At 34.4% G+C, this 22,366-nt stretch overlaps 4 protein-coding genes across 4 annotated transcripts in view; 2 read left to right on the forward strand and 2 right to left on the reverse strand.

Moving 5' to 3' along the window:
• LOC111417702 (Transferrin 3) overlaps positions 1–8,545 on the forward strand; it is a 31,689-nt gene extending 23,144 nt beyond the window's left edge. The window contains exons 5-7 of the mRNA XM_023050062.2: positions 60–768; positions 7,589–7,974; positions 8,037–8,545. Of these exons, the coding sequence (XP_022905830.2) occupies positions 60–768; positions 7,589–7,974; positions 8,037–8,458 (1,517 nt within the window). The 3' untranslated portion in view covers positions 8,459–8,545. The remainder of the gene's footprint in view (positions 1–59; positions 769–7,588; positions 7,975–8,036) is intronic.
• The window catches only part of LOC111417700 (major facilitator superfamily domain-containing protein 6), a 63,585-nt gene extending 45,063 nt beyond the window's left edge, over positions 1–18,522 (reverse strand). The window contains exon 1 of the mRNA XM_071194905.1: positions 18,343–18,522. The gene's annotated coding sequence lies outside the window, so the exon portion shown is untranslated. The remainder of the gene's footprint in view (positions 1–18,342) is intronic.
• On the forward strand, positions 8,615–19,451 carry LOC111417701 (cytoplasmic dynein 2 intermediate chain 1). Its single transcript, XM_023050061.2, has 4 exons — positions 8,615–8,707; positions 8,765–10,350; positions 18,126–18,288; positions 18,688–19,451. Exons 1-4 carry the CDS (start codon positions 8,690–8,692, stop codon positions 19,417–19,419), a joined length of 2,499 nt encoding a protein of 832 aa, XP_022905829.2. The 5' UTR covers positions 8,615–8,689; the 3' UTR covers positions 19,420–19,451.
• Positions 19,452–20,779: 1,328 nt separating this feature from the next.
• Positions 20,780–22,186, reverse strand: LOC111421921 (piggyBac transposable element-derived protein 4-like). Its single transcript, XM_023055121.2, has one exon. It carries the CDS (start codon positions 22,184–22,186, stop codon positions 20,780–20,782), a length of 1,407 nt encoding a protein of 468 aa, XP_022910889.2.
• Between the last annotated feature and the right edge of the window lie 180 nt (positions 22,187–22,366).

The raw sequence follows: 22,366 nt of genomic DNA on the forward strand, positions 1-22,366 counted from the left end.
TATTAAAATTAAATCAATTAAGTTGATTTAACACAACCTTTAATCTTTTTTAATCATAGAAAGAAAATACAAAAACCTTTGTGAAGCATGCAATAATCCATCAAGTTGTTCATCACATGACCAATATTATGGAACATCCGGTTCTCTCCTTTGTTTACGAGATGGATCCGGAGACATCGCTTGGACTACTTTAAACACAGCAATATCCCAATTTGGACTTAACAACATCAAGGATAGGAATTCAACAAACGATACAACTATTTATGACTACAAATTTTTGTGTTCCGATGACACAACAAGACCGTTAACGGCAACGCCGTGTGTTTGGGTCGCTAAACCGTGGGCGGTTATTGGAGCAAGCAGCTCAACGGCTTCGGCGGTCCAAAAAATCGTTGCCAATGTTAGCCACGTCGGTTTACAGTGGCAAAAATCTTTAATGGATCTTATTGAAGTGGTTAATTATCACACCGAATTGGGCAGTTTGGAAACGGTGGAACCGGTCGAATCTTATTTATTAAAAATTCCCGGGTTTTTAAGTGCGAATAGTTTTACGTCGTGTCATCCGCCCAGAACGGTTAAGATTTGTACTACTTCAATTGTATCCAAGTATAAATGCGATTGGATGCGGGAAGCGGCGGAAGTACGCGGAATAGCTCCGGATATTGATTGTTTGAAAGCTGATAATGTTACGCATTGTATGAGGGCTATACAGATGGATGTAGCCGATGTTGTTATTGTAGAACCGGATTATGTACAAACAGGAGTCGAGTAAGTGAATCTTAATTTTATAATAGTTAGTATAATAATAATAAAATAAGTTAAATCATCAACATAAGGTTTGCAAATATTATGTTGATCAATATTATGCTGCTTGTTTTTGAATGCATTTGTAAACTTGATTGGGAGACATAGTTGAATAATTGACTACTTTAATAGCTTTTCGATAAAATTCAAAAACAAATAGTTATATTATCCATTTGCATAAGAAACTTCGCACAATAGTCTGAGTGCAAAAATTGTTGTGCAGTGTATTTATGCACCAAGTAACGGGAATAACATATTTTGCACATCCATTTATTCTTATTGGTATTTAAGATGGTGTTTGATTAGTTCTGTCATAATGGGCATAAAAATATTACCGCCACGGTGATCGACTCCTTGAAATATAATTTTATTGGAACTACTAATAAATATTAGTGCCACAACAATATCTAGTCCTATTTTAGATATTCAACACTAAGGATTCGTTTCTTTTACACGATTAACTGTCTAAATGAAATCTTCAAATTATTGATCAGAAAAAGGATAACAATAATCATATAAATAAAATATAAATAATCATATATTTTTATTGTAATCAGATATTATACAGCATTCTCACAACTAAAAACATTTTAGTCAATATTAAATAAGTAAGCAAAATAGAGCTGACCGCCTCCCGGCAGTAATATTTAAGATCCTATTAAAAATTCGTCAAAAATATCTAACTCAAAAACTGAAAAGGACATCAAAGCTGTTCCACTTCCTTACTGTAATCGTGCAGAAATTCGTCATCTACATTTTGATTAACCTAAACCCATTTTGACCATTTTTTGTGTTATGTATGCAAACATGATAAATCAAAAAATAATTTGATAAGCCGAAAGGTATTAGGTTGTCTGATGAAATAATACGCTATTTAAGTGAATTCTGAGCAAAATGGCAGCAAATCAGCTCATGGATTGACAAATACTTTAATTCGGTATACTTCTGCCTACTATAGGTAAATTTAAAAATGCATTAATTTGCTGCAGAAATTTATGTTTATCTTCCCTTTTTGTGGCAGTTTTTTTTTTATTGGCTTGGTGTGATGATGAACCAATAGTACCAATGTCATTATTACATTGCCATAAAGACTTAATTTCATTTATAGACAACTTCTTTTCATTTGGTACAACTTTTCTTTGTATCATGTTCAAATCATTCTGAATAATTTATCCGATGCTAAAGAAGAATGATTAAAATTTGTAACTAGCCTTTTGTGAAGGAACGGCATCGGTTACTACAAGTTGAATTCAACGAGTAGCTGGATTAGTAATCTCTGGTGCGATAAGCACATCGCCAACTCTAGCAATGGAGGTTCTGTTTGGCCTATCTCCTCTGCATTTGCATATAGAGAAACTGGCTAGAACAACCATTTACAGATTTAAGCAATATGTCCAAAACTGTTCCGACATGTCCTACCAATAGGCGGCGGATTATAAGCACTGATACTGTGCTATCAATGCCGTCAGATTTTTCGGGGTCACTATCAGTGATTAATGCTCGATACCAGATTGTACTGCCTGAGCACGTTCACAGATGGATCAAAAACGCCGGAAGGGGTCGGAGCAGGAGTATACTGCCAGGCACCTCGAATTAAGCAAGCTTACAGCCTGGGCACGTACTGTACTATATTCCAGGCGGAAGTATTTGCCATTGACATGGGTGCTAAAATCCTTCTTGAGAGAGGGGTGAAGAACATGACAGTACGAATTTTCTCAGACAGTCAAGCCGCTCTCCAGGCGCTGCAAGCCGTGAAAACGGTATCGGCTCTGGTTAATTATTGCAAGAGAACATTAAACACACTGAGTTGTGATAACAGAGTTTCTCTGATCTGGGTGTCGGGTCAATCTGGGGCTGCTGGCAATGAAGCGGCAGATGAGCTAGCATAAGAGGGCAGCGCTAAAGCGTTTGTGGGACCGGAACCAGCAGTTTGTGTATCATTTGTGATGTCTAAATATAGGATTGGACTGTGGGCTGAAGAGAGACTTCGCCTACTGTGGACCAGTTCTCCTGGAATGAGACATGCTAAGGTGTTTATAAACATCGCCACTGTCAAACCCGGGAACTTTTTAGGACTTGGTCGTAGCAGCATAAAAGTTCTAATGGGTGTCTTTACTGAGCATTGCCGATTAAAAGCACACCTCAACTTGTTGGGGTTAGCCGACTATGTGCGGAGGAAGCAGAGACGGTTGAGGATGTTTTATGCCACTGCCATACTGTTACCGTATCAGATTCTCGATTTTTGGGTCGCAGTTTATCTCCTCAAAGAATCTAAGACCTTTCACCGAGCATGGTGAAGTTTGATAACGAGATCTATCGGGGTACAATAGATGCTTAGGGTCGCGGTGCAAGGTTGGTTGGTCCGCCTACCCGATATGTAGTCTATATAATGTAATATACTACAAGTTGTAATGTAGGAATGAAACAACTTTCGCTATCTTTTAGCATCTTTGCAGCCTTTAATAATATTGCTGTCATTATCACGCAATATCGTAATTTAATTAATTTCTATGTTCCATAGTTAAGTTAAATCCAAAATTTTTTGTGCGATCGCTAATCCAATATGTTTTCTTGGAAAAATTTCACAACTCAACACAACGTTTTCTCTCCCGTTTCCAGTGGATCCAGTGTCCAGTGTTGCAAAATATGTCAAATTTTTTTGCAATTTGAGTTCGCAGTAAGCCATAAATATCAGATATTATATTTTTATATAGTTACGAAAATAGGGCAATAGTAGACAATAAACAAGAAAATCCTTTAACTTCTACTATTGAATATGGTTTATTATCTAAGTAGATCATCTCAACAATTTTGAAAAAAATTCTTTTAGCCCGTTAGTCATTAATATGCCAAATTTATTTTTCGCTTGGTATTGTTGTAATGTCAGTTGTTGAGCATTAGTTTTCAGTTTTACCTTTTTCGTTAAAATTTCTTCAATTTTCTTATCTTTACATTGGTTTTCTTTGATATGTCTTATATTCAGCTTCATTCAGGTGTCTGAACTGTGAACGTACTAGTCGACGCTGCTTTTCCTTTTACAACTATAGACCACGGATTAAACTAAACGGTAAACGAGTGAACGCGTTTTAACTTGCACGTAAACAAATTTGAATCAGTCGACAGCACGATTATTAGCGAAAAATCATGAACGATCCGGCGATCCGATTTAGCAAAAGGCTAAAATTCCGATTTCGATAATCCGGCCAAACGACGATCCGTGTCATCAGTAGTTAGTACCATTATCCAATTTTTGGATTCAAAATACCATAATTTTTAAAAGTTGTTTTTCTCATAGTACATTATATCCGTTGAGGGTTCATTTTGAGATCTTCGTCCAACCTCACTACTTCTGACCCTGCTAGTATTCTATCTTATCTATCTTCTCAGAATTCTCCTTTCAAAGATATCCTCTATGCTTTTTTTGTATTTCGTTATATTTCGAAGGTCTTTGATCGAAATGTTTCTCCTTATTTCGGTCTCTTCACCTCTATTTTGGGTCATATTTACTATGAGATATGTATGTTTGTTGTATATCAGTATTTCTTAAGCTTTTCATCATCATTACCTATATGACCTGCCCGGGACTGGGAATTTATCCCTTCATAAAAAATACCGTACAGTACTATAATAATGTTCTTATTATTAAATATATTACACATAAATTTTGAATAATAATTAATGGGATGGTTGATTTTGCTTCTTCTTAACAAGATTTTTTTCAAGACATCGTAAGTCATGCTTTACGCTGAGCCGATTCCTAGATTTTGTTTTGATAGAAACCAAAGTTGAAAAGCCGCTCTCACATCTATATGTATTCCCAAATAGGACTAGAGTTCTTAAAGCCTTGTCAGCTAAAATAAAATATTCGCTCTGTTTTTTTGTCCAAAACATAGCTAAGTCACAATTTTGGAATTCCATTCGCGAAGAGTATCACGTAGTTTGAGAAACTGAAGTTCAGCTGAAACATCTTTCTTTTTGAAGATTTCTTCATCTGTAGAAAATGGTCTCAGTATCTATGGTAAAGCTTGACGGTTCTCTATGTCCGGGATATATTGGTTCAACGAATTTATCAAAGAAGATAGGTGCTGAACCATGGAATTAGTGAAATATTTCTTCGTTGTATGTGCTTAATATTTCAGACAAGTGCGTGAACATCGATATGTCACCAACTTGAACTCTACGTTTGTAAAGTTGTAGTTTTCGCAATAAACTAACAATCCTATCTTGCGCTATCAGAATATTGCTTATATTTCCTTGTAATAAGTGACATAAAGTGTTAATTTAACTGAAAATGTCAGTCAAATACGACAAATAGACTCAAATATGCTTTGTTTTTTATTTTTGTGTAAAAGTTCTTCTCCTTTCCTGTTTTACGATTTTCAAAAAACAAAGCTATTTCCACGCGCATCTCAAACAACCTGTTTAAAATATTTTCCCTTGGCAGCGAACATACTACGGTGTAGAATACATGTGCATCAAATTTCGCAACGACTTTATGACATAATTCTGAAAATTTTCGAATTTGCGGCACTGATCCGAATATGGTTGCAAATTTTCACTATTGCATTAAACACCCTCAGGAAATTTGAAGGTAGCATCTTAACACCCGAGGCATATCGATGTATCATACAATAATAAGTTGATGGTAACTTGTTTCACAAATATATAAAAATCAGAACGAATACCCATTATGGAAGGACCAGCGTCAGTACACAAAACTAACGATGACAACTTGAGATCATTTTCCTCAATTAATTGTTAATAAACCGCGCATAATGGTGAGTAGCGATTTAGAAAACAAATATTCTTCTTCAACACGATCATCGTTTAAACAGCCAACGAAAGCGAGCAATTTTGAACAAGCAGACACGTCAGTTGACTCGTCCAACTGCAGTGCAAACAACATAGGGCATTCTTTTAGTTTAAGTATGACTATGGCCAAAATATCGTTGCTCATTTTTTCAATACGATTTTGAACTGTGCTAGGGGAGAGAGATATTTCATTAATTTTAGCAACATATTGCTCGCCCATAACAAACTTTACTGCATCTACTATGCATGGTTTTATAAGATCAGTTAAACAATCAAGTTAACGCGATTGATTACATTGCCTCTTATTTCACTCTTATAATTTTTCTTTTGTTGTTTTTTTATCGCATTAGTTGCATCAAAATTAATAGTAGTAATACTTGTAGTTTAGGAGCCAGTTTACCAAAAAAATGTAGAATTCAGTGTGGCTTGGTTACCCATCCTATATTGACATTTTACTCCCCAAGGGGTAATCATCTACGTCCATGATATTCCGCATGGAAGATCATATATTCTTTTATTTTGTATCATGACCTTTGTTTTATGTCATCCGCGAATGCTGTTATCTGATTCAATTTGTTGATTAATGTGTCTCACAGATTTACTCATTGAGGTCTTATACAGGTGTCCCATATCTTCCACATCAGAGCATTATTATAAACTGAAAAGACAGAAAATAATAACCAAAACACATTAATTTTTTATTGATAAATAATTATTAATTATATAATATTTTAATTTATAGCTAAGTTCAGGTCGGTACATCCAACATGTCTGACTTTTAGATTACCCGCACCACCACCACATACGCACTTTAGATTATATAAGACCTCAATGGATTTACTGTTGTTAATTTCTTGTAACATATTCCAGACATACATATATTAAAGTGTGTAGGGGCTAGTCTGTCCCCATGACCCAACAATCTTTTCTGCACACGCAATGCAATGGTCCTGTTGTTTCCGCACTTCATTTTGTCATCCCTTTTGTGTATTGGACATATGATACTTCTTCCAGTCGTTAGATATCGTTTCTTCTGCCCATGTACAGCTTATTAAGTTGTATAGCATTCCTCACCTCGTTAAGACGCTTCGTGGAAGTGAGAGTCGGAATTGAAATGGAATGAAATCGAAATAAATTTTAAAATGATGTTTGCTGAGCATAATATTAGGTTCCTTGCTGCAGATCACTTCAGCAAGATAGTGAAACGAGCCTTTCCTGATTGTAAGGTAGCGAATACTTTAAGTTTTAATTAATTCTGATTAATTTTGCATCCGATGGGTGCAATTCAATGATGGATGTAAATAATGCAGTTATGACAAGACTGCAAGCTGATTTTCTGGGGGTTATTGTTGTAAGGTGTCTTTGCCACTCTAATCTCTTATATGCCAATGAAGCTTGTATATAGTTGCCACAGACATGTGAAGACTCAGCAAGGTATCTATCATTTATCCAATGACACTCCAGCACAATCCGAGCCTTGGCCTCATCAGCTTTCTTCTTCCATCCATCTCTGTCTTCTGATGCTTTTTTCCAGTTTGCAACTCATAACATGTACGTATTCCTGGCATCCTTCAGCACATCATTCTTCTACCGTGTTATGCGTTTCTCTTGTCCTCAGGCTGTCTTTGTATTGTTTCCTTTGAGACTCTATCATACGACATCCTCTGGACATGCCCTGCCCATTTTATCCGATTCTAGCACTTCAGATATTCAGATATCTTTTTAATAGAGTAGATTGTAATGCCTCGGCCGCAAGCGACCTTGCCAAATAATTTTTATAACGGTGTAGATATACCACTTATGATATTATTCATCTGATTAAGTTGATTATACCGCTTCTTCTTTACTTACTTGTTGCGGTTTTTCCATAAGTTAAGAAAGTTGAGTGTAGGCCATTTAAAATAGAAGTTAGCTAGTATAATGACGAAACCAAAAATAATACAAACAGATTAAATAATTTATTTATTTTCAGAAAATACGGTTTATCTACACTATTTTATGAAACCGTCCAAGAAGAAAACAAAGTAAAGATAATAGCAGTTGTAAAAAGCAATTCAGATATAAAAACTTTTAAAGACTTAATGGGGAAAAAAGCTTGTTTTTCGATGTATAATGGAATGGCTTGGAATTCGGTTTTGAATGAACTCCAACATCAATTAAGTTACTGTCCGTATGAAAAAGCAATGAGCGAATACTTTGGAGAAAGTTGCGTTCCAGGAATTCCTGCAGAATACGAAGGAAAATTAACTAAACTTTGTGAAAGTAAATATCAAGGTGATCGAGGAGCCTTAGACTGCTTAACGGAGAAAAACGCCGATGTTGCTTTCGTTTCAACGAAAGCTTTAAATTCGTACATTAGTAAGTTATTTTTATCATAAAAATGTTTATCATTATTTCGTTATCATTATTAATTATTACAGATGAAACTGGAAAATTGACAATGTCCGATTTGAAAATAATCTGTGACACAAAACCTTGCCATTTAACTTGGTCACCAGTTGGGCAAGCGATGGTTTACAACAATTTAACATCTTGGCGCCAAAAAGACATTTTGGACGTTTTCTTAGAACTAGATTTATTATTTGGAAAGAATTTTAAGGAAGCAACGCGGGTTTTTACAATGTACGGACCATTTAACGGCGTAAAAGACGTTTTATTCCACGACGATACCAAAGAACTACGAAAAGTCCCAGTTTCGAAAAACTATGATGCGATGCCGAGACGATTCGATGAAATTGTTAAAAAAATTAAAAGTTGCAAAGAAGTTTTATCGAATGGCGCGATTAAAGTTGTTGGAAATGTCTTTTTGTTTTTGATTGGTTTATTTTTAGTGTTAAGTTAATATGATTAATAAGATTATGATTATCTCCTGTGATATTATTTTTTGTCGCCTTTTTCATATCAATAAAGAACTTTTACGTATTAATTATTTCCTTCCTTTCATTTATTGATTATTTTAGTCTAAACCCCACCATGAATGCATTACCCTGGAAAAATATCGATTTTCGCCGTTTGTTGTAGACCAAACACTCACAAAGTTAAAGTTGCGAGGTTAAATGACAATCATTGACTTATGTCTACGAAAAAACAGGTAAATTTCGATTTAAATTATCACTTTAAAGTATTTTCAATTTAAACGTGTATTTAGAATGTCAAAAAGGAATCAAAACCGACCAAAACGAAAACGAATCCAAGTAAAACGCGTGAAGATCCGAATTTGACAAAGAAAAAAGAAAAGGAGGAAAAAGTTAGTGTTAATAAAGCTTCGTTTAGAGATGGAGGAAAGTTGGGGAAATCGAGTACTTCGGGAGTTTCGTCTCCGAGGGTTTCTAAAAGCCAGTTTTTTCCAAATAAAGGACAAATGTATAAAAATGCTTTAAAGGTAAGTGAGGATCAAGGAAAATTTTCAATTGCTGAAAAGTTAAAAGATCGCGAGAGGAATAAAACGAGGACTTTGAGTCCAAGTGATGTTAAAGTGTTAAAACCAAAACAAGACGTTGCCTCAACCAGCAATGTTAAAAGACCGGGAACAGCAACTATTCGAAAACATGAAATTGAGGAAGACAACGTTCTAAAAATCCAAAAAGATCAAAAGTATCAAAAAGAAGAAAGTTATGAAAGCGATTTTGATTCTTACGAATCAGATTTCGAAGAATATTTATCGTCCCTCAGTTCAAAAACATCGATTTCTTCGGATGACTCAAACGAGAAAGAATCAAACTCAACAAAACCCTTCATCAAAGAAAACAATTTGGGTGAAGAAGAAAAAAAATTAGATTCAGGAAACTACGAAATTTCCGAAACGAAGCATAAACAAGTTTTAACCAACATCAAAGAATCAAATGAAATCGAAAATAATAAAAATAACTTAATAAATAAACCATTAACGAAGTTTATAAACAACGCGATATTAAGTAATCCAGCTTCTTTATCATCATCTGATGAAGGATTCGAAGAAATTAAAAACGAAAAAATTCATTTCGTAAATTTTTTAGAAGCGAAACGAAAAAATAGTCTGATTAAATCGGCGGAGTTAAAAAAACGTCGGGGTCAAGATCTCTTAGGAATGATCCATTTAGATATTCAAAATTTTACTATTTTCGAGTTACAACCAATTCGTTACGATGATTTTATGAAATCGTTTGGAAATCGAAATTATCTTCAAATTTCCACACAAACTGGGGATGATAACGTCGATGAGGAGGTTTTAACCGATTCGGTGGAATTTCGAACAATTTGGACTCAAAATCCTATTCAATTAAAAAAAGAAAATTTTGCGGATTATAAACTGTATCATCAAGATTATTTGGGATTTGGATTCGATGATATTAATGAAAATAAAAGAAAAGATATTTCGAGTTTTAATGAAAATAATTTGAAAGAGTTTCTTGGAAATGCTTCGGAGGTTATTTTAAATTTGTTAGAGGAAAAATCGCAGTTAAATAATTGCAAGGAAATCGAGAATAACCAATTGAGTTTGCCGTTTAGTGATGGTCATATAACGTTTAACACCGAATTGGATTTTTTGAAAAATACCGATGTTATTTTAGCTACGTTTTCGGAGAATATAACAAAAATTTTAACTGTGCATGTTTCGATTGAAGAAGAACGTTCTTTGTTGTGTTTATGGAAGATATCTCAACAAAATCAACCGGAAAAAATCTTTTCGATATATGGAACGATTAATTCTTTATCTATGGATGATAATTATATTTTTGCTGGTTTAAATGATGGGTAAGTTAATATAATAAGTTATTAATAATTTAATTTTTTCATTCTCCAATGCTTTCTTTGCAATCTTTACACTTTGATGCTATCTGTATCAAATTTATTACTGATGTCATATTATAATAAGTTATATAAGTAATTAATTAATTAATTAATATATATTATAATAAGTAATTTGTAAATTTATGCCAGTCAATGTTTAATATATGCGATAATCGCACAGGAAGAGATTGTGGCATAACCTTTCTTGCTCAATTCCGACTCATTTCCACGAGGCCTCAAGAGGCGGTGTTCTCTAAAAAGCTGAGCAAACCTGCTAGAGATACGGCAACAAACTTCTATGGATCACGAGAGAGGGAGAAATTGTCCTCCGAGAATTGGTTAACAATATTCAAAAACCTCGGAAATCTTGCTAATCAAACGATAAATACGCAAGAAGTAAGGAAACGATTTGAGAATCATCTCAGCATCAACGCTCTGCAAGAGATCAGGTGGACAGAATCAGGTATACTAGAGAAAATGAACCATACTGTACTTTATTGTTGTGAGCCAACGGAACATGCAATGAATAAAAAGATTAAGCACCTAATCATAGCCTTTCATGCACATATCCAAGAGTCTGCACATTAAGGTCAAAAGGAAAGATCATCAACTACAGCATCCTATGCGCCCACGATCCAACTGACAAAAAAGAAGAAAACATTACAGATCTATTCTACGAAGAACTCGAAACAGTCTACTAAAGATGTCCTAAGAACGACTCAAGATTATATTAAGTGATCTTAATGCCAAAATTGGAAAAAGTGCCTCAATTCAAAGAATTGGTAAATATAATCTACATGATTGAGGACAGATTGATAAATCTAGCAGCATCCTTTAATATGATTATCATCCCTCTATACCATGGTTATACATACTTTGTACGAAAGGATATATACAAAGGAATTTGTGTATACCCGGACGGCAACACCGTTAATATAATCGACCATGTAGTTATTGATGCGAGACACCAATCAGACGTTATGAATGTTAAAAGTAAGAGTGGAGCAAATGATGACTCCGACCACTATCTTGTGGAAAGTATAATAAGAGCCATATTCTCAAATGATAAAAAAAAGCAACCAAATAGAAACATACTTTATAAAGAAAATATAACAAGGAAGCTGTATGAAGTTGACAAGTTGAGTTTGAAGTAGCACCAGTGAAGAAAGGAGCCAAATAGGTCCCCTGGTTTGACGAAGAGTGTGGAACCATAACTGAACTAAACTTACTCCAATACTAAAATTCAGTCTATTTACAACCATGGAAAAGTAGTTTTCTATCAATGTATCCAAACCAGAAAGGATACGGCGTGAAACTTATTGACAGAATCCAATATTGAGCGGAGCTGGTTTAATATTTGTTACAAGCATTAGGGATATTCTGTTTTTATGGATCGGTATTACACGCGTGTGAAGTTGGCTATAGATTTCAGCCACAGATTTTAAACTGAAAAAAATGCTTGATCGGGGTATTCAATCGATCTAATTTCAACGGCATCGTATTCATGGTCGCCTCTTGCTTCAGATTCGAAAAGAAAATTTTCCTAACCATTTCTTATTTTCCGGGAAAATCGATTTTCTTCAATCTTTCGCAAAATTCGGCTCGTTCGGGGTTTTTAATCGATCTAATTTCAACGGCATCGTATTCATGGTGGCCTCTTGCTTCAGATTCGAAAAGAAAATTTTCCTAACCATTTCTAACCCAATTGTTTGAAGAAAAACAATTTTCCAGGAATATATGAAATGGTTAGAAACATTTTCTTTTTGCATCTGAAGTAAAAGGCCACCAGGAATACGATGCCGTTGAAATTTTAGATCGATTAGAAACCGCGAACAGCCCAAAATTTGTAATTGTTTGAAGAAAAACGATTTACCAGGAATATAAGAAATGGTTAGGAAAATTTTCTTTTTGATGCTGAAGTAAAAGGGCACCAGGAATACGATGCCGTTGAAATTAGATCGATTAGACACCACGAACAGGCCGAAATATGCGATTGTTTGAAGAAAAGCGATCTTCCCGGAATATAAGAAATGGTTAGGAAAATTTTCTTTTTGAATCTGAAGTAAAAGGGTACCAGGAATACGATGCCGTTGAAATTAGATCGATTAGACACCCCGAACAGGCCGAAATTTGCGAATGTTTGAAGAAAATCGGTTTTTCCGGAAAATAGGAAATGATTAGGAACATTTTCTGTTCCAATTTAGAGCAAGAGGCGATCAGGAATACGATGTCGTTGAAATTAGATCAATTAGAAAGCCCGAACAGGCCAAAATTTGCAATTCCTTGAAGAAACACGATTTTCCAGGAATATAAGAAATGGTTAGGAAAATTTTCTTTTTGAATCTGAAGTAAAAGGGCACCAGGAATACGATGCCGTTGAAATTAGATCGATTAGACACCCCGAACAGGCCGAAATATGCAATTGTTTGAAGAAAAGCGATTTTCCCGGAATATAAGAAATGGTTAGGAAAATTTTCTTTTTCATTCTGATGCAAGAAGCGACCAGGAATATAATGCCGTTGAAATTAGATCAATTAGAAACCCCGAACAAGCCAAAATTTGCGAATGTTTGAAGAATATCGGTTTTTCCGGAAAATAGGAAATGATTAGGAACATTTTCTGTTCCAATTTAAAGCAAGAGGCGACCAGGAATACGATGCCGTTGAAATGAGATCGATTAGAAACCCCGAACCGAATCGGCCGAAATTTGCGAATGTTTGAAGAAAATCGATTTTCTCGGCATATAAGGAATGGTTAGAAAATGTTCTTTTCGAATCTGCAGCAAGAAGCGACCAAGAATGTAATGCCGTTGAAATGGGATCGATTAGAAACCCCGAATAGCCCGACATTTGCTTATCTTTGAAGAAAATTAATTTTTCCGGAAATGGTTAGGAAAATTTTCTTTTCGAATCTGAAGCAAGAGGCCACCAGGAATACGATGCCGTTGAAATTAGATCGATTAAAAACCCCGAATGAGCCGTATTTTGCGAAAGTTTGAAGAAAATCGATTTTCCCGGATAATAAGATATGGTTAGGAAAATTTTCTTTTCGAATCTGAAGTAAGAGGCCACCAGGAATACGATGCCGTTGAAATTAGATCGATTGAATACCCCGATCAGGAATTTTTTCAGTTTAAAATCTATGGCTGAAATCTATGACCAACTTCACACGCGTCGGTATTACAACAGCTACGAGTTAGCTTCAGACCTTTTCCAAAAGAAAACGTACTGTACTGCAACTCTAAATATAAAAAGAAAAAATTCGTGATTTTTGTAATAATGTATGCCTTATGAACCATGCTACAACAACAAAATTCCTTAGTTTTGCAAAAAAAAAATGTTAGTTTGAGTTAAGGTTGAAAGAATTTATTTCTATTAAGTTTGACACACGACTTCTAAAAAAAGAAGTAGTACTGTTTAGTCAAGATTCCAAAATGGTATAACACTTGCCATTTTTCTTTTCGTAAAAAATATTATTGCCTGTTTTTCTGCAAAAAAAAACGCGTTATTTAAAAAATTCATACTTTTGTATGTTATTTGTATTTTATCCAAAATAATTTAACAACTTTGTTACAAGATGTGCCACTCAATATCTACAGAGAAATGTGGTTTCAACAAGATGGTTGCCCAGCTCATTATGCTAGTCCTGCACGGGATTGCATACAGAATACCCAGAAAGATGGATTGGGCGTAGTGGTTCGATTACGTGGTCTCCTCATTCTCTGGGCCTATATCCCCTTGATTTTCTTATTAGGGTTGCATAAAAGAAACAGTGTTTTAAAAACCGATTGAAAATCTTGCCGAACTGCGCCACAATATTTATATAGCAGCAGAAGAAATAAATGCAAAGAGATTTCCACAACTAGTAAAAAGCTTTTTTCTGCGATGATGCAGAGCTTGTATTAGTGACGACGACAAATAATTTAAGCATTTGCCTTGGTTTTAAGAAAATAATGCTATAAAATTAATAATAAATAAATTAATAATTTCTTTTATTAGTTTAATTTTGTCTTTAGGTTAACCTTATTTGAAACAGTCCTTTTGCAAGACATAAAGGCAACCATCCTGTGGAAACCACATTTTGTAGTTCGTAGATATTGACTGGCACATCTTCTAACAAAGTTAAGAGGAAATAAAGAGTAAATACAAATAGCAAACAAAAGTATGAATTTTTTAAATAACGTGTTTTTTGAAGAAAAACAGGCAATAATATTTTTTATGACAAGAAAAATGGCAAGTGTTGTACCATTTTGGAAACTTGACTAAACAGTCCATCTTTTAAAATAACTTGCCAAGGGTGTTGTACTACTCCTTTTTTTAGAAATCGTATGTCAAACTTGATAGACATAAATTCTTTCAACCTTAACTCAATCAAATTAATATTTTTTTTGCAAAATAACGACTATTGTTGTTTGATTTCTGGCTTCTACAGTAGCATGGTTCACAAAGAATACATTATTAACAAATCACTATTAAATTGCGAACATTTCTCACCGTAGTACCTAAATATATGATGTACGAGACCGATTTTTAACATTTTCAAATATATGTCTATTACCACTTAACTAAGAGACATGGAATTTTTTTCGCATTTTTACCAGAACAGGTATGGATTGGCCTCTCACCCGGTGCCCGCTTGACGTTGAGTTTCGGGACAGCCTGTATATATTGATATATATAATTTAATTATGCTGATCCTATAATTACATATAATGTATTAAGAAAGTTGTTCTATAAATAATATTTTTCTCAAACAATATCTTATCATTGTCAAGCTTCAAGCAGTTTGTAACCTTATTCAAACAATATCTAGTTTTCTACAAACGATATCAAATCGTATCAAATCTGCTGTAAGCTGTATCTAATCTTCGGCAAGAAGTATCCAATCTTCTTCAAGCAGTATCTAATATTCAAGCAGTCTCTAATCTTTAGTAAGTAGTATTTAATCTTCTGCAAGCAGTATCTAATCTTCTGCAAGCAGTATCTAATCTTCTGAAAGCAGTATCTGGTCTTCTGCAAACACGGTATATAAGTTCCTTCAAGCTTCAAACAGTATGTAGTCATTTATTAGTAGCTTCTAGCTTTTTACAATGAAAATCTCGCCTTCCACAAACAGTATTTTGTCATATGCAAGCAGTATCTAGTCTTCTGCAATAGGAATCTGATATTCTGCCAGTGGTGTATAGTTTTCTTCAAGCTATATACTTCTCTAGAGAAGCGAAGCGACTGACATCAAATTGTTGGTTAAACCGCTCATACAACACATTTTTAACCAACTTCTAGCCTCCTATTTCAGTGTCAAAAATCGCAATAGTTCAATGAAAAAAGTGGCGGTAAAGTTTTTTGTAATCACTGCAATTTCAATTTAAAACAGGTGATAGCATAGTTTATTTTTTCGATATTCCATATAAGGTTTGTTAATTGAACTAAAATTAGAACTAAAACTAGAACTAACACTAGAAACTTTCGGGTTTTGCCGTGCGTCTTTTAAGAAAAGGTTTGACGTTTCGGATGCCATGTTGTTCGAAGTTTCTAAACTTCGAATCATGGCATCAGAAACGTCAAACCTTTTCTTAAAAGACGCTCTGTTATTAGTTTTTCAAAATTATATCTTACTAATTTTTTTAGAAAAGTGTTAATAAATTGAAAAAATGTAAATATTCTATTATATTGCTCATTAAACAATTTAATTTGGTATCTTGCCCTTGAAAGCATTATTTACATTTCAATGTAAACAACGAAGTTATGAGTTGGGGCGCTTTTTTGGGGCAAAAAGAGAACATCAAGAAATTACATTAAAGGTAGAAATACTAAAACAAAAAAAAGGAACAAAGATCAACATCTTCTGTTTTAATAAAATCGAAGCAGTTTTCTGAAAGAATATTATACCCTGTACACAGTGTATAATAATTAAATTTTGCAAAATTTCAATTCCAAGCTCTTCTCTTAGATAATAATTGTTGAACCATATTGGTCTCTCTTTCTTATGGCCGTGAACAGCCATACATTCGATATTACAAAGCCTGATGTGTTTCTCCACCAACAGTCATAAAATATGTTTCATTAAACTATCTACTGGGTTCATGGACTCATGACAGAAACATTTACGCCTCCCCAGAGGAATGCCTCCCAGATATGGGTGACATCAGGGAAATGAAATACTCGAGCGAACTAAAACTAGCACTGCAACGCCTGATCGAGAATGGGCGACTGAAATACACAACTCACCTACCCAGCTAGCTAGCGTGGCGTTTGGAGGTTAAAAACCTCTTATTAAAATGAAGATATCAGGTGAGGATAATTTATCAGTCTATTCCATACATTCTAAAGCTTATAATGGGACTAACCAAAGTTAGAAGACGAAGTGAACAACTGATAAAACAAAAACACGGACATAGTTTCTACCACATGAGAGATGCCAATGGACAATTAATAACAAGAGATGAGATCCTTAAAGAGGTTGAAGACTTCTACAAATTGCTGTTCACATACCAAAACGAATAAAACATCATACGAGACGAGGAGCCAGAAATACTTAGTCGAAAAAAGCACTACCAAGTATCACAATAGTTGAAATTACTTTACTTGAATAACAAATTCCCAGACGATGATAGCGTACTCACTGGCGCAATTAAAATTGGAGCCTACTAATTCAAACAAAGGACCTGTTCAATATGTGACTTTCTAACAGTACATTACCAAACAAATGGCAAAACGCTGCGGTCGTACTAATCCAAAAGAAAGGAATTAACCCTCACGAATTAAAATATTATAGACCAATAAATCTTCTCAGTCGCTTATATAAACTCCTCACAAGAATACTAACTAAGACTAATAGTACGTAACTAGACTTAAAAATAAACTCGACTTCTATTAACCGATAGAACAAGCGGGATTTCGTAGAGGATTTGAATCACTTACAGAAATGATAATTGAAAAACCATCGAGTACAACAGGCCACTTGTTGTGACTTTTGTGGTTTTCCATAAAGCATTCAATCTGTATAAGCTATACATAAATATTTCTTTTTAGTATTAATAAGCTGAAGCAACTTTGTTGCCAAGGCAACGGTGCAAGTATTGCAAAGCTATAAACATAGCTTTCTTTTCAGTATTATTATGTTGTTGGAACCTGGGACAGCCTCTCAGCCGAGGCAATAGCTCAAGTATTACAAAGCAATAAGTAAATGTTAACAATATTTTTTGTATCAGGGACAACTTTTGGTTAATAAATGGAGAGAGGAGTCTCCTCATGTTTGAACATTTTGTATTTAGTGAATAAGTAAACTTAAATGTGTGTAGTTTACATCAAGATTCAAGTTTCAAATATTTAAACAAATCCGGTAATCTATATTCATAATCTTTCCCCTGAAAATGTTGGTTGTTTGAAAGTACTTTAATTAATTCGGTGTGGGTTTTGGCTTGGTAAAACATCTATGTAAGGTACTTTCACTTCCTAAAAACATCATCTAGAATTAATAAGAACTTATCATAGAAGAGCTGACAATAGAGTACTTAAACACAATCACCAGTGATCATGATGCATATTCATTTTTATCAAATAATTAAGTATATTACTGCCATTAAATACAATTTTTGTTTTAATTGTCTGTTCGGAATGAAGAGTACAATGATTACTTGGCTATTCATTACTAATTCTAGAACATATACCACTCATTTAAAGCATTGGAGTAAGAACAAATTAAAAATGATATTGTAACTAATAAAATTTTAATTTCAGAACAATTTCTATTTGGTCATTAACCAACAACGCCGATTTTTACATTAAAGCCGATTACATAACACCAATTTACATATCTGACATTGAAAAAGCTCACCACTCGAAAATAATTGCGATAAACCCGATAGAAATAGAAAACTCAGAAGGATACATAAATAAACAAGTAAGTGACATTTATAGGTTATGTGTATGACAGTAATATTATAGGTTAACTTACTAATTTTTAATTTCCTTTTAATTTATTGATCTATTTCGCACTTTCACTTCAACCAAGTTCTTGACCCCATAAATGACCCACTATATCCATTTTTAATTTTACTTCTCACACAAAAAATACAAAACACCTTTATCACTTTGCTACATAAAGAAATTCTTTAGGTATAGGTTATGTTTACACTTTCAAAGACCTTGACCTTGTTCTTTATAAACACATGTTACAACAATAAATTAAGTTATTACTTTTAAATAAAAATTTATTCTTAAATTTATATTTTTTAAATTATTATTGATAATTATTAATTAATTATTACATTATTTAATTAACTTTGATATTTGTTCATAGATCTATACATTAGATGAAGATGGTTTATTAAAAATTTGGTCGATGATAAAATTGAATAATTCAAATTACACTTTAAGTTTACACATAAACTCAACGATCGATTTTAAAGACTTATATAAGAACTTAAATAATTTACAATGTACGGATATGTGTGTAAATAAATTAGATCCAAATCAAATTTTTGTGTCAACGAATTACGGAAACATTCTACATTTTATAACGACTGGAAAGAAAACCCATCCGAAATTTTATACCGACAATAATAACGATAGAATAGCTTCGAATTGTTTAATAAATTGTCCGTTTTCGCCTTTATACTTTTTATGTGGCTATCAAAACGGAAATGTTAAACTTTACTCGAGAGAGACGGAGAAACCCCTTATGACGATGTCAAACAAAGACCAAGAGTCGTCCATAGATCTTATACAATGGTCGATAAATAAACCTTGCGTCTTTTATACGAAAGATAGCAAAAATGTTGTTCATATTTGGGATTTAACAAAAAGCGATATTTTTCCAATATGTTCGTTAAAGTTTAACGATCGCATTGATTATATTAAATTATCCCCCAATATTTCACAAAACAATACCATAAAAAGGAGTTATTTAGTTATTATTACTCGCAATAAATTTGTTGATTTGTATGTTTTAAATAAAGAGCACGGCCAACAAAATAAACAAGATTATGATGATAATGTCCGTAAATTTACGAATTATGTTAATAGATTGTAAATTGTTGTTTTTTAATAAACATAATGTTTAAATTTGTGTTCCTTCATTAATTCCAAAACTCCCACTTTAGGACAAAATGTAGAGGTCATCAGAATCATGGAAATTCAATTACGAACTGAAAGCTCCAATAAGGTAAGTTTAAATCCAAGTTAGTTGGAAGAATGGCAACAACACTATGCAGAAAGGCTCTACGAAAATAGACAATACTTGACACAATTACCAACTAACTATTTACATAAATTACATATCGTGACCAATCAACTTTGCACCGGGACCCTAAGGATCTATTGTACCCCTCTAATTTGTCTAATTTTGTTCCTAACGAACATTAATACCTTGCTCGGTGAAAAGTCAATCAGATTCTTTGGGAAGATAAACTACGACCCAAAAATTGAGAATCTGATACGATTAACAGCAAGGCAGTGGCATAAAACATGCTCAACCGTCCTCGTCCTCCACACATACTCGGCATTCAACATAATCGGCTAGACCCAACAAATTGAGGCGTGTTTTTAATCGGGAGCGCTCAGCAAAGACACCCATTAGAACTTTAATGCTGCTACGAGCAAGTCCTAAAATATTCCCGTGTTTGACAGTAGCGATGTTAATGAACACCTTAGCATGTCTCATTCCAGGAAAACTGGTCTACAGTAGGCGAAGTCTCTTTTCAGCCCACAGTTCAATCCTATGTTTGGCCATCGCATACGATACACCAACTGCTGGTTCTGGCCCCACAAACGCTTTAGCGCTGCCTTCTCGTGTTAGCTCATCTACCGTTTCATTATCGGCAACTCCAGAGTGACCTGGGACCCAAATCAGAGAAACTGTTATCACAACTCAGTGTGTTTAACCTTAGGATACTTAACCAATAAAATGTCGTCATTTACATAATCCGGGCTTCTGAGACCCGTTATACATATAAAATCACGTGTAGTCAGAACAGAAACAAATTTATTGAAGTAAAACTTTATTTATTTATACATATGTACGTTGCAAACGTGAGGTTAAATATGAAAGTGAACATTATTGTTAAAAAAAAACATTATTGTTTATTGTTTTTAGGGATTAGAGAAGCATTTAGTGCACATTCTAATACTATGCTCATTACAGATATTATTTTTACAAGTAATACATATCATTGTGCTTTTACGATCAATACTTGCGGGACATACTGAGCATCTTTTTCTCTTAATTGTTGCACTTGTGTGAGCGGCTGGCGGACCACATATATCAATAAATATGCTCATACACTCCCGGACAGTACGCCGTAGGTTAGGGTTAGTAGACCTTCTCTGCATATGTGGTATCACTAGTTCCTTCGCTAAATCTTTCAAAAACATTCTGCGTTTGTGAGTCACTCCTATGCATTGAGTGTTGCAACATCAATGATGTTGAAGAAAAATGTCATGGGCCATCCTTTACTTTGCCTCTTGCACGTGTATGTCGACACCATTTGATCCATGATATCAACACCGCCCTTTGTTTTATTATAATGAGAGATGATTTCAGGCTTCCTCTTAGCGTCGTCATTGATAGATGCGTCGTGGTGCATGGTGCTTAGTAAAATTACGCATTTGTTCTTTTTACGTGCGTAACTTACCATGGATACGTTATTTTGAAAACAAAACAATGAAGAGTAGACTACACGATCTTTTGACGCTTTCATTTCTTTCGGAATATCACTCTTATTCTGACGTAGTGTACCCACAACAGTAATATTTTTATCCAACAGATAAGTTGCTAGCGGAACACTAGTGAAGAAATTGTCTATCGTGAGATTGCGACCAGAATTATGAATGCCACGCACAAGAGTTTGTACTACTTCAAGCCCCAGGTTTTTATGTGGACCAACATAAACTAAGCCATCCAAAGCATAACCAGACGTAGATTCACACATCCAAAATATTTTAAGTCCATATTTTGCCAGTTTACTTGGCATATATTGAACGAATGTGCATCTACCTCTAAACCCAACGAGTTGTTCATCAATAGTTACATTAGTATCAGGTATGACGCAGGTTTTGCATTGCTGAATGAATAAATCCCAAATGTAGGACACCATTGCTAACTTATCGGTTTCCAAACGCGCATTCCGGGTTCTCTTGTCGTCAAATCTGACGAATCTTCGTATTTCTTCAAAGCGAAATATGGACATTGATGGCTGGGAATGTGGCTGGAATATGGCTGGGATGTTCCTGGCTCGATATACAGGAACATCCCAGCCTCTGTCAACTCCCGCATGAATAAGTAAACCACAGAATGCAAGAAATTCATCAACAGTTACATCTTTCCACGGTTTTCCTGTTGCTCCATAAACACGTTTGCCCTCTAAATTAGTACAGTTCACAATTTCTTGTACAATAACTGGAGTTACAAATAACTGAAACGCTTTTTTTGGTGTTGCAGCCATATGTTTCCTTGCTAGTCCTGGCGCACGCCGAATAATGTTGTGTGGTTGAATTTTATTTTTTGCTGGAGGTTCCAAACTCCATACCAGACCACTTGGAGCAATGTAACCGCTCGTTGAAGGCTTACCAATATCATCAACATCATCCTCTGAATTATCGTCACCACGATCAGAACTGGATCCAGAATACTCGTCAGGAACCAATTCTAAATTTCTATCTTCTGTGTCATCATTTTCTGCTTCTGACACATCACTTTCTTCAGAAGGCAGATCTTCACATTCAGCTACCCACTGCACCAATATTTTTTCATAACCAGGGTCACCAAATTTCACGCTTTTCACATTCCTTTTTGACGCCATTATCATATGTATCTCACAAGTTCACTCAATCCAACTTCTATTCCAACTGAATGAAAAACAGCTGCACCTACTTTTATACATCCAACAGTAATGCACGTTTTAACTTGCACATACGCGTACAATTTCGCGCAGCAGTGTTTGACAAATTATAATAACCCTCAACCTGTAATGAACAAGTTG

This window comes from Onthophagus taurus, chromosome 3 (genome assembly GCF_036711975.1).
Source record: "Onthophagus taurus isolate NC chromosome 3, IU_Otau_3.0, whole genome shotgun sequence".
In the NCBI taxonomy this organism is placed as follows: Eukaryota; Metazoa; Arthropoda; class Insecta; order Coleoptera; family Scarabaeidae; genus Onthophagus; species Onthophagus taurus.